The sequence below is a fragment of the Phlebotomus papatasi genome, chromosome 3 (genome assembly GCF_024763615.1).
Source record: "Phlebotomus papatasi isolate M1 chromosome 3, Ppap_2.1, whole genome shotgun sequence".
Classification (NCBI taxonomy): Eukaryota; Metazoa; Arthropoda; class Insecta; order Diptera; family Psychodidae; genus Phlebotomus; species Phlebotomus papatasi.
Window position 1 is genome coordinate 59,069,478 of NC_077224.1, and position 17,929 is coordinate 59,087,406.

Genomic DNA, 17,929 nt, shown 5'->3' on the forward strand with positions numbered 1-17,929 from the left:
GCATTTTCAATTTTTCATTTGTAGTATTTTTTTATTCCTGAATTTTTCTTCTATCATGTTGCACTTAGAAAATAAAAATTGCTACATTATCCTCCTCTTTATAACCTTTTGTATAAATTTAACACTAAATTCTAATATTAAATTTTCTTTTTCTCTATATTGTTAATCACAGTAATTATTTAAATCTAAACGAAGAAAGTTTTTCTTTTTGCTGGTGGACAAAACTGGGCGAAAAGTCACTTGACAAAATATCCTCTATTTTTTTTTGTTTTTGTTTTATTACACTTCCCCAACATTTACTGACCCATTGCGCCTTGGATCATAAACACCTTCAATTCTGCTTTGCTTGGCATCGGAACTTATTGCTGTCAGAGCTGCAAATCCCGATCCCGGACTCACCTCATACATACTGTGATTGCGTTCTATTAATCCTTGGATGATCTCTTCACTGAGCCCATTCTCAAAGTCCACTCGCATCGGAGCCAATTGATGATGAAGCCTCTTGGCATGCATGGCATCGTAAACGTCCTCATCGAACAGCAAATGTCGCATAATCAGCTGCAAAGCCCCAAAAGAACCAATTAGAATCTTCAACCCTGAAATTCCCGCAGAAAAAGACTCACATAGCCGACGGATGTTGTGATTTTGGAACCTCCTGCTCCGCCCACAATCATCCGGACATTCCCCTGATGATCAACAATAATTGCTGGACACATCGAAGACATGGGAGTCTTCCTAGGTGAGATGTAGTTTGAGGGAGAAGAGGGAATGCCATAGACATTGTCCTTTCCGGGAATGGAAAAATCATCCATTTCATCATTCAGGATGATTCCAGTGCTCGGTGAGCGTCTCATTGCACCAAAACTGCCCAAAAACCACATTTTAAATACAAATTACAATTGAAAAGACATATTTTTCATCATTTAAACTTCGTATCTTCCAAAAAATCAACGAGCCATAAAATAGAGATTCTCACTTAATTTGGACACACCAAAATTGGACAAAATAATCACTTAAATACAACAGAAATAAACAATTTTGTAAAGTAAAGCAGAAAATTAATTAATAAAAAATTAAAGTTTCAATAAATAATTCAAAATGGTCTGTAAGGTCTGTAATGTCTCCAGAAAACCTTTTAAGTCAGGAGAATTTCATGAAACCAAAATTCCCAGCCCTTTCTTTCAAACATTTTTCATATATTTATCTCACTCTTTCACCCTCTTCTACTTTTCTTGAATATCATAACAGTAAAGTCAATTTAGATTGATACCATTTGAAAATTTGAGTTAGATTCATGAAAAAATTTGATAAAGCCCTTCTTCACACCTTTTAAATCAGAAAAATTTCATTAAGTCGAAATTTGAATCCCTTTCTTTCTCACACGTTTTGCACATGTCTATCTCATTCTTTCGTACTCCAAATTCGGTTGAGCTAAATTAAATTTGTTATTACGTTTAAAAGAAGAAGAAGAAGAGTGCGAACGAATGAAATAGACATATGCAAAACGTGTGAGAAAGAAAGGGATTTAAATTTCGATTTCATGAAATTTTCCTGATCTAAAAGATGGGCTGGAGCCAGGGACATGACATTTCCCAAGTTTCCCACATGTTTCTAGCGTGTTGAAAAAACTTTTGAGTTTATTAGCTATTTTCTGTCATTGTAGAATGAATTAGCAAAAATACTAATACAAAATAAAAGCCAATTTAATAGCGAAAAGGCAACCGAAAACCCCAAATTGGCAACCTACGCAGTTTTGGAGATATCTTGTGAAATGTGTACGAAAACAGGAAAAATTTGCACTAAAACTGGTCGCATTTTTCAGAGCTAATGTCAGTCCCCTGGCTGAAGCCATTAAGAATGAAAGAGAAGTGAATTTTGACTGAGTGAAATTTTCCTGATCTTTATTTTTTATTTTTTATATCTCCGACACACCTTTAAGCTCGATATAATTTCATGAAATTAAAATTCACGTTCCTTTCTTTCTCAAAAGATTTGAAGGATCTATCCTGCACTTTCGACTTCAAATTGGACTGAACTTAAATTTAATTTGGTGTGATGTTCAAAAGAAAAAGAAGAAGAGTGCAAAAGAGTAGGATAAATATATGCAAAACTTTTAAGAAAGAAAGGGATGTGAATTTCGATTTCATGAAATTCTCCTCATCTTTATGGCTCCGGCAAACCTTTTAAATTAGGAAAATTTCATAAAGTTGAAATTGGAATCCTTCTCATTCTCACACTTTTGCATTAGGTCTATCTCACTCTTTGCACTCCAAGTCCGATTGAGCTAAATTGAATTTAGAGTTATGTTTAAAAGATGAAGAAGAGGGCAAAAAAGTGAGACATACATATGCAAAACGCATGAGAAAAATAAGGATTCCAATTTCGACTTCATGAAATTTTCTGATCTAAAAGGTGTGCCGCAGCCATTAAGATGTACCAGAGCCATTACTATACACGGTAAAAACTTTTGGACACCGACCAAAATATTTGAACAAGTTTTCTTTGGAACATTTTTTTGGAATAAATTTGTACCTAGAGAAGATATTTGTTTGTTCCAAAAAGTTCTCTTTACAGTTTTGCTAAGAAATACAGTTACAATTTTGTTAGAGTTTTCTTTTGGAACCGTTTTGATACGGTGGAATGTCTAAAAATTTGAGTTGATTTTGTTTTATACAATTTTTTTTCCTGAAAGTTGGAATAGAATTTATTACACTCGGCTGTTCCAACTATCAGGAACAAATTGGTAGATTTTTTTATAACTATATTATTCCTACATCTGTAAAATATTTGGGTATCTTTTTGTTTCTCCTAGAAGGTACAAATTCATTCCAAAAATTTTCGGTGTCCGTGGACGAGCTACGTTTTGGAAAAAAAATCGTTATTAATATTGAATATCTTTCTGAGTTTCGTAAAATGAACAAAATTGTACCAAAAATTATTATGTCCGTGGACGAGCTAATTTTTGGTACAAATATGTGGCGAAATATTTTACTGTGTACAATCATTTATAATCAATCGCTTCTCAATACCTGCAACAACAGCTCGAATACAGAAAAGTGGAGGCACTATATTTAAATTAGGCGGTTTTTTTATATTATTTATTTCTTGAACTCTGTTGAGAGAGCAATAAGTAATAATAATAATCCTCTTGATTTTTTGACTCAAAAAAGCTTTGAAATTTCGAGATATTCGACATCGAATTTTCGAAAATCTATTTTTCGATTTTAAAGCCCCTATAGTGGTGGTTGTACGAAGTTGGAATGTTCTGAAGAATTGTAGTATTTGATCAGAGTTTGAATACCAGTATTAGGTGAGATTCTTTACAATCTCAGCTTTTGTGATCACAGGTGAAATCCGACCTCGTCAGATCGGGCCGAAATTTTGGATTCACACGTTTTGACATTGATAAATCACGAATATCATATTCGCTAAAAATCGATTTATGTGGATGTTCCGTTCGTCGTATAACCACTTCTCTGGAGAGAGAACGGAGAGAGACCTCGATAAGCAGTTTTCGGAAACGATTAAATGTCGATAGGTGGCTAGAAGTAGATGATGTCAACCCCCCCCCCCTCGCCAACCTTTACGCGATTTTGGAAATCCCCAAAATTTTGTTTTCTCACTAACTCGCTCCCTATGGCATAAATCGATCTTAAATTTTAATATGTTATATCTGGGACTATAATTTTTCGAGACCCCGAGCCCCCTTCCATGAATTGGAAGGGGTCAAAAATTTGATGTTATATCTTCGGTTTTAATTTTCAGAATTTGAAAATTGTTGGTGATTTGGAAAATTTTTGGTAATTTGGAAAATTCTCATTAAATGCTGTAACACTTTTGACATCCAAACTTCATCCGAAAAAAACACGTACTTCAACCGAAAAGGCCAAAATTCTCAATGGGCTAAAATTCTGAATGGGCCAAAATTCCGAAAGTCTATATTTCCGAACGACAAAATCCCTAAAAAACAATAATGTTGAATGAGCCAAAATCCCGAACGCCAAAATCGCATAAAGCCAAAACCTGGAACCGAAAAGTCAAAATCCAAAATGAAAAAATCCCGAAAAGGCCAAATTCTCGAATGGACCAAAATCCCAAGCGCTAAAACCCGAAAGCCAAAATCCCAAAAAACCAAAATCAAAATTCCGAACAACAAAATCCCGAAAGCCAAAATTCTGAACCCAAAATTCCGAATACTGAAAAATGTTATAGCTACTCAGAAATTTTCTATGTTTTGGGAAATTATTTTACGCATTATCCTCCCCCTTTCAGGATCGTGACTGTTCGGAATTTTAGCTTTCGGGATTTTGGCAGGCACCAAAATTGCTCTCAATGTGTAATATTTTATTTGTAAGGGTATTTTTTCTCTGATTTACGTTGACGAGGCAATAATTTTTCCAATACGAATACCGTATGTCTTAAGACCTGGGATCTCTGGGACTAAAAAAATCAACTAGTAAACGAGTAAAATCATAGGAGGCCATTCTAGCAGCTAGAAATGTCAAAATCAAGATTAGGGATCACCTAAAAAATAATGACTTATTTCAAGCGTTTTAAAGTAAGGGAAGTAAGTTCTCCTCTTTGTCAAGTTTCCGATTCAGGGCAGAATCACATTGACAATAAAATGCTCGCCGTAGCCTCACCGTATTTCGTTAATTTACGCATTTTCATTGCAATTCTTACGCAAATTTTCCATTACTGTATTACCTTATCTTATAGTCGGTGGCACTAGATGAAAAATAATATAAGAAAATTGAAGAAATAAAACGAAAATGCGATAAACTGTGAGCAAAAAAACTGTGAAAGAAATTAATTTTAGTTTTTTTTGCTCACCGTTTTCCGTTTTATTATCGTTCGCTTGTCGTATTTTCGTTTTATTTCTTCAATTTTCTTATATTATTTTCACCTATTGCCACCGAGTATGAGATAAGGTAATACGGTAATCAAGAATTTGCGTTGGAATTACAATGAAAATGCGTAAATTAGCGAAATACGGTAAGCATTGTGCTGTCAATGTGATTCTGCCCTTATTGACAGAAGCTTTTTGGTACCTACTGAAATAATAAATTTGTTAACAAATCGTCAAAAATACAAAATGAGACATCATTTTGTAGTAATTTCACCACATTTCAAGCATGATACACTGTCCTACAATGCTTTAAATTCCCTCTATAAAAAAAATTCTGGCTAGTCATCACAGAACCACCAAATTAAATACAGAGGTCGAACAATCCGCAAAAGCTGAAATATTTTGTTATTTCTTGTTTCTAAGTACCCCAAATATATTTTTTAAAATAATTTCCATTCGATTGTACCTCTTTTTCTATTACAATTGTTCTAAGACCGTGTACAAGTGCTTTGCGGAATGATACACAATTTCACAAAACCGCGTCATAAACCATTTTATTTAGTCTCATAAACTTATAATTCCGTGAGATAAAAATTAATTGGGTTACTGAAGTTCACTTTATAAGCTTTTGCAAAACATTCAACAGAGACAAGAGTAAATAATAAAAATTTATACTTACATGTAGTTGACAGTACTTGTGGCAGCAACGGCATCTCCATTTGGTGCTAAAACCGAAATATGAGCCGTCCCATGATCCTCGACATTGGAAAAATCAGCTCCGTAGTGTTGATAGTCGTTGTAAGTCTTACTGTCGTCAATTAAGCCTCTGATGTAGTCCGCAAAATTGGGATTCGTGAGATTGGCCACGAGTGCATCAACTGAAGCCACAAAGTCTGGATCTCCCATCATTGTCCTCCTGGCGTAGGCATATTTGAAGGTCTCAATGACCCTGTGCCAGGTCAATGGGGATTCCAATCCATCCATATGACCATCCATTACGTTAAGAATAAACGCCAATAGGGGACCAGACGTTGGAGCATTTGTAGTATACAGACTATATCCACTTTTTAAATGCGCTTCAATAGGTTTATGCCATCGTACCCTAAAAAATATTAACCACAAACCCCCAAAAAACCGTCAATCAATTTCAATTAAGATACATTTTTTCTGGGGGTTTCCACACATTTTCCATGGAAAAAAAACTAAATAAAAACATTCAAGCAAAACCTCTGACATTGAACTCATTTTCAAGTTCAACCAAAAATTTAACATGTCGCATGATCCGGAATTTAATTGAAAAGTGTAGAAAAAAGGTAAATCAATTTAAGAATAAAAGGTATTTTTGTTATGCCATTGAACGTGCTAAATTGTCGTCAAGCTTAAAGATCATTGAATAATTCAATGTAACATCATCACCTCTTTTTTTATTATATACTTCTCGTGCACTTTCGATTTTTATTTGCCTTTTTTTCTATTAAGTTCACACAAATAAATAGAGTAATTGTTGTAATACAGAGAAAAAAAACAAATATTTGTGGAATTTGTACTGAAAATAAATTGACGCTCATTGATAGAGTTATATCCTACTTTTCTGCATGAGATAGCACAATACAATAAATTTTATTAGTTAATTTACAACCAGGGATTGTAAAAATAAAGTCCACAAGATAAAGTGACTACATTTGCTCTCTCACTCGAGTATTTAATTGCATTAAAATATTAATTGTATTAAAATATTACTCCTCTCTCTCTCCTTGATAATACTCTAACGTCACAGAAACTCTTCTTTTTGACCTCCTCTTAAAGCTTTTTCTACTACAAATTTTAAGTCACGCCCCTTTGAGAAGAAGAGGTAACTGAAAAGCCCCTTTTATGAAAAAATATTCCAAGCCTATTGCAAAACAAACTTTGAAAATGAAAATGTTGTTATTCCAGCATTTTTGACAATATTTCAGAAATATTTTACAACATAACACAAAGTAGGCGTACTTTCAAAGTATTCGTAGCATACTTGAATTTTCAATTTTCCTAATTCTGGAATTACATTAATTTTATAAATTAATAAATATTTATTTTATTGGATGATTGCATAAGTTCGTGGGACTTTTTCATCCAGATCGTTAAGGGGTATGCCGTAGCTTACGTCCACACCATTCATGTTTACTTTTTTGCTTGTACTGAAAAGATTATAGTGTCTTATATCTCTCTAATGCCAAGTATCCTTCAAATAGGTCGATGTGTCCTTTGTAGGATTTTTCAAAAATATGGAACAAAAAGGGTGTAATTTTCAGCATTTAATGAGAAGCGAAGTTTGGAAAGGTCCAAGTGATAGACTTTCACGGTAAAGCATTTTGGGCATTTATATAGATCATGCTCTTGCTCTTAGAATGATTAAAAGGTGTTCTGGAAAATTTCAAAATAGGGATTTATCCTTCGAAACATCGACTCCATTTTAAACGGCCTCTAACATTCATGGCAATATTGTGAGTATCCTAGCCGAAGAAAATTTGTGAATAACAATTAAAGACATTGTTAAGATGTTGAACAACAATAATTTCATCGTATTTCGCTATTAGAAAAGAATAAAGGAAACTTCATGAATTCAGGGAATGTAGCCATTTCTCTCCTGATATGTTGCGACGAAGAAACTTTTCTGAATCGATTAGTTACAGGTGATGAGAAATGGATCTACAGTGAGTGTCAATAGTTTGTTGCCTAATGGATGTTTGAGAAATCAAGTGAAAAAAATGATAGAAAAAAATACTTTTCCAAATTTTTCTTTTTACAGATGAGTTCCTTGTAATCCGTAGATATTATTTATAGTTTTCAAAAAAAAATAATTAATTTTATTTCATATCAAAAATAATTGTTTTCCAAAAGTTGGTCATTTTTGAAAAATCAAAAGTTTGTTGCTTCATTAAAAAAACTAATTCAAAATGGTGAAAACGTGCAACCAACTTTATGTAAACCGGTTACATTTTGAGCTTATGTCATTTGATAGGCAAATGGTGGATTTGTACATTTTTAAGGCTGTCAATGTTAAATATATAGGTGTAAGAGTGATGATAAATAACAAGAAATAATCAGTTTTTTGATAATTCATAATTTAGGTTATAATGGCAAATTACAAAAAGTTGAAAGGTGGGATATTGTCCAGAGATACTGCTGGAAGGAATCGGCGTCGCTTAATTGCCAAATTTTATGGAAATTCATGAAAAGTTATACATAAAATGGTCAAATATTATAGTTATGAGGCACGAGTACATCTGAAAAACGCTACTGGTGGACCCAGGGTTTCGACTCAGAAAGTCGATAACCACATTCTAGGTATCTCTGATAGTAACCCCATGATGTTTGCTTCAAAAATTCAGAGTCGGCTGGTTACAGAAGGCATACAGGCTTCAAATGCTTCGAAAATCAAACTCAAAATGAAAGAAAATGTAAGAATAGGTACTTGGCTCGCAAGATTCCATTGGTAAGCAAAACCAAACTGCGTAAGAGGTTGTATTTTTACGTTTTTAGCATGCTCCAAGTGAATTTACAACCTTTTAACCAGATTGGTTTTGTTTACCAATGGAAACCTGCAAACCAAGTAATTATTCTTACCACTTTCATTAAATTGCGGTTGGTTTTGAAGCCTGTATGCCTTCTGTAACCAGCCGACTCTGAATTTTTGAAGCAAACATCATGGGGTTACTATCAGAGATACCTAGAATGCGGTTATCAACTTTCTGAGTCGAAACCCTGGGTCTACCAGTAGCGTTTTTCAGATGTACTCGTGCCTCATAACTATAATATTTGACCATTTTATGTATAACTTTTCATGAATTTCCATAAAATTTGGCAATTAAGCGACGCCGATTCCTTCCAGCAGTATCTCTGGACAATATCCCACCTTTCAACTTTTTGTAATTTGCCATTATAACCTAAATTATGAATTATCAAAAAACTGATTATTTCTTGTTATTTATCATCACTCTTACACCTATATATTTAACATTGACAGCCTTAAAAATGTACAAATCCACCATTTGCCTATCAAATGACATAAGCTCAAAATGTAACCGGTTTACATAAAGTTGGTTGCACGTTTTCACCATTTTGAATTAGTTTTTTTAATGAGGCAACAAACTTTTGATTTTTCAAAAATGACCAACTTTTGGAAAACAATTATTTTTGATATGAAATAAAATTAATTATTTTTTTTGAAAACTACAAATAATATCTACGGATTACAAGGAACTCATCTGCAAAAAGAAAAATTTGGAAAAGTATTTTTTTCTATCATTTTTTTCACTTGATTTCTCAAACATCCATTAGGCAACAAACTATTGACACTCACTGTAATAGAACCATATGCAGTGGAAAAGTCTTGGAAAAAAAAACAGCCAACCTTTTTGCAAAAAGCTTATTTGCATAAATTGAAAATTTGATGGGATTCCTAGAAAATTAATCACTTTGAGCTACTCCCATGCGATAAAACAATCACAGAAGATATGCACTGTGCCTAATTCGTTAGATTCAATGCGCTTACTTAATAGAAACATCCGATTTTGGTCAAAAGAAAGGGAATGATCTTCCAAAATGACAACACTAAATCGTGCGACTAGTAACAAACGCTGCGAAAATTACAGGAGTTGCAATATGTAGGAAATTCTCCAGAAGTTGGAATATTCTTCAGATATTGACCTTTCAGAATATCATTTGTTCCAATCTCTGCACAATAGTTTGGTGTGCAAAAATATGAATTCTACTCAAGCTGTCAAAAACGACCTTGCGAGCTTTCTTAAAAAAAACAGGCTCTTCCTTAAAAAATGGAATTGATAAGCTTATACATTAGGGCGTTTCAACTAGGAAAAAATTTTTTTGGCACTATTCTGAGGGTGCTCTACATGATGAGACAAGAAAGTTTTTCTTCTACGACCATATGATCAGACGCTGTTTAGAGGTGGCTGAACGACCCTCTCTGTAGTGTAAAATCCGGTAAAATCAGAAATTTGTTCTACAGAGAGGGTCGTTCAGCCACCTCTAAACAGCGTCTGATCATACACAGTAAAAACAAGATGAATTTTTCTAGTTGAATTCCCGACATTAAACCGATAATCGTAGTAATATTAAAAGAAAAAGTTAAAATTTCAAACGATTATTGCATTAAAATTCAACTTACACTTGAAAATTAAACTATCAGTTGAATATTTAACTTTAGTTGAATATTCAACTGAAAGTTGAAATTTTCATCTGATTATTGTGGCAATTTTAAACCTTGAGTTGAGCTTTTCAACGATTATCGTTGTAAAATTCAACTTTACCTGAATTTTCAACCAATTATCGTTGTAATGAAAAGCCCACTGCGGCGGCGGCGTTAGAAGTTCACAAAGGTGTCATTGTGCAGCACAAGTGCAAAAGGAAGCAGACAATCTCAACAGTTTTTCACTATTTTACGGTAAGTTTTTGACAATTTTCCTAAACCCAGGGACACAGGAAGTCAGATAGATTTCCATAATATTGAGAAATTCACGAATTTATCAAAAAATGAGGACTTCTTTGAATCATTCGACATCAATCAGCTCCACGCATAGAAATCTGAATCTGACTGTCTGAGCTCCCAAAATAAACAAATCCAGCCAAAAGAAAACTCTCGTGCTCCAAACATATCTCCCTTAAGCCTCAAAATGGAATTAAGGGAGACAAAAAGTATGCAAAACATATTTTTTTCCTGAGAGAGCAAAACAGGGAAACAAAGCGTTCTAGCTTTGCGAAATGCTCGACCTCGTGTCTTATATAAAAAAAAATTTAAGAATTAAAGTTATTGTGAAAAGTTTTCTCAGGTTTATCCATTTTTAAATTTTAACCAAATTTAATTAATTGCCATCCAAAATTTTTTTACTGCTCTTTGTTGTTTTTTGCTATTTAATAATTAATTCAATCTGTATTAAGTCGGTATGTATCAAGCCATGTAAAATGAAAATATTCAAGGAAATATGTATTTCGCGAATCGAGCATTCCGCAAATCTAGAACGCTTTGCCATCCATATTTTATTATTCAGATATCAACATAGGGTGTTAGTTTTATTTTTTTTAAATTTATTTTAATTCACAGGCGGGGACGGATATTAAAAAATATTTATCTTTAGCAGTGAGCCACCATCCAGACAAATATTAGGTAAGTTTGCAGAATCAAAATTTTACAAGCATTATGGTTGTAGAGATATGAGTTATTGATATGAATTAATTTAAATTTGTGTTTTCAATTAATTTAAATTTGTGCATAATTTTTCCTTGGTATTAAAATCGTTTTGAGACATAAGTAATCACTGAATTTTGCTTTATAAGATTCGTAAATGCATTTTAGTAGTATAGCACTGTAATTTTAAAAATTTCACGTAAAATTTCAAACATAGACATAAATTATGCTAACAATCTGCTAATATTACACTTAAGAGAGTAGATGAGTCAAAAAGATTAGAAAATAGCATATTTTCTGTAATTTTTTTCGATATTAAAATATTTATTATAATTTAAGTTGTTAAGCATATAAAATTACAACATTTAAACAATATTTTCTGGAATTTTAAATTAAAAATCTTTAAAATTCCGCTGTTGAGACCAGATTTCTGGATACTTATTTTGAAAAAAACATGCTTTCCCGTGGACAAGATTTCTCAGAGTGTATTCATCAGAAATCAAAAAGATAAATATTTCCTATTAGCTGACGAGTAAACTCGTACTTGAATGGTAGATTTTTTAAAATAAAATTTGTATTATTGGTAGAATTTTAGATAAAAAAATACAATTTTTGTCGTATTTTATACCACGTTTTCTCTTGTAAAATAAGTTGTGATCAAGATAAAAAATACTACTGTTCAAGTACGAGCTTAACTCATAAGCTAACAGGAAATATTTAGTTTTTTTTTTATTTCTGACACTATGAGAAATCTTGTCCAAGGAAAAGCATGTTTTTCAAAATAAGTCTCCGAAAATCAGGTCCCAATAGGTGAATTTTAAAGATTTTTAATTGCAAATTTCAGAAAATATATATAAAATGTTATACATTTTTATGCTTATGAGCTCGAATTATTTTTCAGTTTATTATGTTGAAGAAAGACGTCAAAGAATAATATGCTGTTTTTTCCAAGTATGTGCGACCCACGTAAGCCCTTAAAATAAAATAGTTATTTTAAGACTTAACTATAATGCTTGTAACATGACTACATAACTTCCCATATCTTACTTTTTTCTTTACAATTTTTATTCTTTTTTAGACAAGGACATTTGTGAATACGTTATATTTGTATGGACAACGGGCCACTAATCCATACAAAATGCTTGTAAGGAGCGTTTTCAGTGGATATTACATCGTTCATCATCTTCAATTATTATTATGTTCCCAAAGAAGAAAATAATAAAAAAAAATACTTGAATTTATTCAAATTTGTTTTATTTATAATTTATATAAAAGAAACAAACCAAAAAGTGTTTTAAAGTGTTTTATAAAGTTGTAGCATTTTGCGAGACCTTTCATTTGTGGCATTATCGTCAAAATCGATCAAATAGAACCAGAGATATGGTGTTTTGAATTTCGTAAATTTTGATCCCTCACATCTCTGATTTTATTATAATCACAGCGAATCCACGCTACCTTCTTGAAACTTCATGGTCTAGACTACAACACCCTAAAATTTGATCAAGTAGCACCACTGCATTTTTGAGGAAAGCGAGTTTGAATTTTACGCCATCACAGCGTCACCAGTGGTAAACTATCATCTGAAAGTGCTCATCGAAACACACTTACACCCTACAATGGACGGATGGACGGAAAAGTTTTTTAGTTATCGATATGATATATTTGTGATCAGGGGTGCATTATTCTGCTATTTGGAAGTTTTTCACGTGAGTACGAAAATGGAGAAATGCGCATTATTTTAGTGAGGTTGACTCGACATTTCTTTAGTGAACTTAGTGTGTTTCTCGATTTATGTACTCATGGTACTCATGTGACAAACTCCCGAATAGCAGAATATGCCCGCAGGTAGTGGCGAAACACATTTTGGCAAAGTTTGAACCCGATCAAAAGACATGAAATTTTGATGGGAGGATCATAATAGGTGAGATTGTTAAGAATCTCACTTAATTAGAAGACGTAATGAAAGCCCTCTAAATCATCAAATTCGTTTCGGTTCGGAGAGTAACTGTATTAAATTCGAGAACTTTGATCCCTTATATCGCTTATATCTCCTGTTCTATTGAATTCTATCTTATTTTCTGGTATTAATCTCAACCTGGACTTCAATTCAGAATTTCACCCCCCCCCCCCAAATATTCACTTTCCATCCCCCGGAAACCGGTAATGAACCGGTTCATACCCTATAATTAATTTTTATCCGAAATTAGTTATAAAATTCTTATGCTATTTTGGGCAATGTTTTGAGTGATTTTTTAATCGGTTCAAATAAGCTATAGACCGGTAAAATTAAAAAGAAATTGTCCAGTAGGAGAAACTCTACGAAATCCTTGAACTCGTAAGTGATCATTGCTCTTTTTCTCATGAACTGAACCAATAAAGAACTTTATAGAAAAATTATACTAAAGTGTACTTTTGATGTATAACTTCTAAATCACGAGTTCTAACATTGTGCAAGGCCTGGAACACTTTACCATCCATTTTTAACCGTTATCTGAAACTGGGAAGAACTGAAACTGTAAACTGAAACTACAAATTGCAGACAAAAGTTTGAGTCAAAATGATAATTTAGAACGGAGATACAGGTCGATCAATTTTTGAATTTTGACCTTTTCTAACTTTTTTTGGGTAGGTCAAAAAGGGTTTATTTTTTAAAGGTTTTTTTTCACATATTTGTTTTAGTGTATAAGTGTAAATTCAAGTAGGATATTTTATCATAAAGAATGAGTTCTACTGAAAACATTAACACTTTAGAATTAGCTTCAAAATCACGCATGATAAAGCATTTAGTTAGCATATTTTATTAGTTTATAACCAACAACATGAAAACTTTCAGTAAAAATATTATTTTTGTAAAATAAAAAAAAAATTATTATTAAAAAAAAGAACACAATAATTCACTTTTTAAATGTTTTGAGGAATTTACCCTTTACTTAAAATTTCATGTAGAATTTTAATGTTAAACTGATAAAAGTAACACTCTTCTTTTTATTAACTTTTCGGTGATTTTACTTGAACTTTACTGCCAAGATTAAAAAAAAATTATATCTCAGAGATCTAAAAGAGAAATGTAATGTAAAAAGCTATCTTCACTTACCGATATTCTAGTAGATCTTGTTCCGTGACAATTCCGCCAAAATTCTGAATGTCCTGAATAAATGCTTTAGTAAGTGTTCCATTGTACAGGGCATTCGCACCCTCCCTGGCAATAACTTCCAGAGTCTCTGCCAATTTAGGTCTCTTGATACGATCTCCATATCGCCAAGTATCATTAGTTTCGGGATTGATATAAATCTCCCTCAGACTTGGTTCACCGTAAATCTTTGATGCTCTACCACTAAGAATACGTTCGAGATAATGCGATACAACATGACCTTGACGGCAGAGCTCAATTGTGGGCCTGATAAGGTCTTCCCAGGGCAATAAACCGTATTTTTGATGAACCGACCAATAACCCATCAATTCGCCCGGAACGGCAATTGCTAGACCACCTATCAAAAAGATTTTACTATCACAATCATGTGAGAAAATTCTCAAAATTCCGAAGAGACAAACTCAAAAAAAAAAAAATAGATTAGAAAGAAAGACAATAGCTAAAGATTTCGATTCGATGAATTGAAATATAAGATAGGGACTTAAATGTTATGAGTTTTCTTATCATTTTGCCCAACTAACCTTCAACTGAATCAATTGTTCCATTTTTAAACATATCTGTCGTTGCTGCCAGTGGAGCTACTTCCCTGGCAATCATCGAATCTACCATTCCCTTGCTCTTTGAGTAGATCGTCATGACAAATCCACCCCCAAGTCCCATACTCTGCGGACAAGTGACTCCTTCGCAAAAAAGCGTTGCAATAGCAGCATCTGCTGCTGTTCCATTTTTCTTGAGAATCTCCATTCCAATATCCGCACATTCAATCCCATTCGCCACAATTCCCATCCTCCTTGGCTCCTTATCATCTTTGGGCTTCCAAACAGTAAAGTACACAGTTACCAATACCACAGCCACGACAATTGCTGCCAAAATTGCAACAATTAACACCCTTTTCTTTGTTATCGCTGGAAATCTGCAAAGATATGCAGCAACAAGAATGTTTTTTCACTCATTTTCTGCGTAAATATTTAATCACGTCAATGCCTCTTAGAAAATGCGTCTTCAGAGTCTTCAATAACATAAACTATTTTTCAAAGATTTAACTAATATAATTATTTTTTTTTTTTTCAAAAGCAAATACTCTTTTTGTGCCTTATCAGTTGGGTGACATCAATTAAAATTGATTCATTGCTGTGGCACATGTAATTCTAACAACGCACTTCAAAGCACCATGTTTAAGGTTTCGTTAACGTAACTTGATAATCAAGTCTTTGTAAATAATTAAGAAGACATAATATTGATAAGTAAAACTACACAATATTTTAAGTAAAAAAAATCAATTAAGCAATGCCTGATAGGAAATTGTGATATTACTGAGAATAGTTACTTTGAATTACTTCCGCTTCATTAGACTGTAGGGAAAAGTATACCCTCCCTTCGAGCGTTCATGCCTTCAAATATTGTGAATTTTCTTTAAGTTTTCCTAAGAGATTTAAACATTTCATTTAAATATTAGCTAGCTCATTATCAATTATTGATAACTATATGTGACGATCATGTGGAAATCTCTTAGGAAAAGCAAAAGAAATCCACATTATTCGAACATCGTACGAACATCGAATATCGTACACTGAGAGAAATCCGAAAAAGTTAAAATAACATTCCGGGAAATGTTAATTTTACCCTGCAGTATTGATCCGAAAACGGTGTAAATATTACCCTTTTTAGGTGTATTATGGGTTAAAGTTACCCTTCTTTCATGTTGATTTTACCCTTAAAATCAACATTGGTATTGTCAGAAAAATTACTTAAATTTTTGGGCTATTTTTGTCCATATCGTTCATAGAAGCACAAAATACACCGAATTAGACTCTGTTGGATTTTCCAAAGTTAGACGTAAGTCTTATCATTGATTATGTTTCTCAGTTTAATTTTTACTGTTGATTTTCAGTCCGTTTTCAACCCCACGGGAACGACTTTTCTCGACATATCCACGTTTCAAAGGATTTTTGAAAAACGACGTCAAGCAGTTTATCCGTCTGTAAAGCTGTCACCAGGTCTAAGCCCAAACGGTTCGAGATAGAAACTTGGAACCTTTCGGAATACCCCTATCGACCTAAGGACCGTTAATATAGGTCTTGGAATTCCTGACAAACCTGAACCGATTTCAATAAGTTATGAAACGGTTCATAACCTATAACTACTTCTAATCCGAAAATTATTTTTATTAATCCTAAGCTATTTTGGGCGATGTTTTGAAAAATTTATAAACTGGTTGATAACCGGTAAATGGTAAAAGATACGAAAGTACTTTCGAAGTATAGCACAGAAGTCACGAGTTCAGGCATTTGGAAAAGCATAGGATACTTTGCCGTCCTTTATTAGGGAAAACTTAAAAACCGTTTTTCTAACAATTTATCGAAGGACTCAGGGCAAAACAAGAACTTCATTTTTCACATTATAGGTATATTTAAAAAATTAAAATATTTTCGGAAATGTTTTCAATATTCGAAAGATATTTCCTGTATACTAATAAAAGTATGCTATGGATTTTATTGTTATAATTGCGGAGTACACTCTTAGAAAAAATTAGTTAGGAGAAGCTCATATGCAGTTATTAGAACTATAAAATATAGTAAATATAGACCCAACTTCATATGTAGTTCGGGTAACTAAATGAAATAGTTGACCAGAATTAGTTGAATAACCCTGCGTAACTCTTGCAAAAGTTGACAGAACTATATAAAAATATAGGCTCATGTATTTATATTGGTAGTTATGACTAAATGAAATTCGTTACTGATATTAGTTGCAATTATCAATTTAATTTAATTAACACAACCATGTAATATTTTGTGAAATCTATATGAAATAATTGCCATAACTTATCTACCTAGATATTGCCTTTCGTTCTTATTACTAATAAAATTGTTATGAAAAAAATATTTTATGATTATTATAATCATTTTAAATTAATATGGCAATAATATCCTATTCTACTATTATACATTAGTAATCATGTCTAAACTTTTCTAAGAGTGTACGAGCAGTTTTTTTAGACTCCAATAGTGCTTAATTCCAGGATAACCTATAAAATTATTTCAATCTTGATATTATTTTTTACACTTCCAATTAGTATTCTTTTCATAATTTTTTCTCTTTATTTGAATGATTTTATTTATGTTTTTTAATATCTTTTAATGGGTAATTTCCATTAAGAAATTCAGATTTTTGTAATTCTCAATTCACACAAAAGCTCGCAATAAAGCCCAGTTTTGAATCCGAACATTTCGTTGACATTTGATGGTTTTAAAAATTTTCTAACAAATTTGTTGAGAAATTTCTCAATGAAAGGCCCGGAAGTAATTTGTAATGCTTTTATAATTTGTTAAATTTTTGTCTTTATACCACAATAATAGAAAATATAACTGGACAAGAATAAACTATCAAGAACATAGTTATAGGTAAATATTCTTATTGTAAATTCAAAGTAATTTCATAGTAATAATACAAAGTAATAATACCAACTCTTGTAGTTATATTAAAAAATGCAAACAAAAATGTTACCGGGATTTGTTATGTTACCAACAGCTATTTATTCCACGTGATTTATTATTTACTAATAAGTCGATTAACACGTGTCTCTCCCACCTTACGATTTAATAAAAGCAATTTGAATACAACCAAACAACTTGAAAAACTACGATATAAGACTGCCAAAGGCATCTTTAAAAAATGTAATACCTTTACGATTTTTACTTTTCTAAATAAAGAAAATCAAAAAAAAACTTTTTGTTTATAGTAA

General features: G+C 32.4%; 1 protein-coding gene across 2 annotated transcripts in view; it reads right to left on the reverse strand.

Moving 5' to 3' along the window:
• Positions 1 to 3: 3 nt before the first annotated feature.
• The window catches only part of LOC129807050 (glutathione hydrolase 1 proenzyme-like), a 40,790-nt gene continuing 22,864 nt past the window's right edge, over positions 4 to 17,929 (reverse strand). For both annotated transcript variants that reach the window (XM_055856032.1, XM_055856034.1), the window contains exons 2-6: positions 14,706 to 15,097; positions 14,128 to 14,521; positions 5,529 to 5,951; positions 624 to 864; positions 4 to 558 (exon numbers count right to left, since the gene is read on the reverse strand). In XM_055856032.1, coding sequence (XP_055712007.1) covers positions 280 to 558; positions 624 to 864; positions 5,529 to 5,951; positions 14,128 to 14,521; positions 14,706 to 15,097 — 1,729 coding nt within the window. In that variant the 3' untranslated portion in view covers positions 4 to 279. The remainder of the gene's footprint in view (positions 559 to 623; positions 865 to 5,528; positions 5,952 to 14,127; positions 14,522 to 14,705; positions 15,098 to 17,929) is intronic.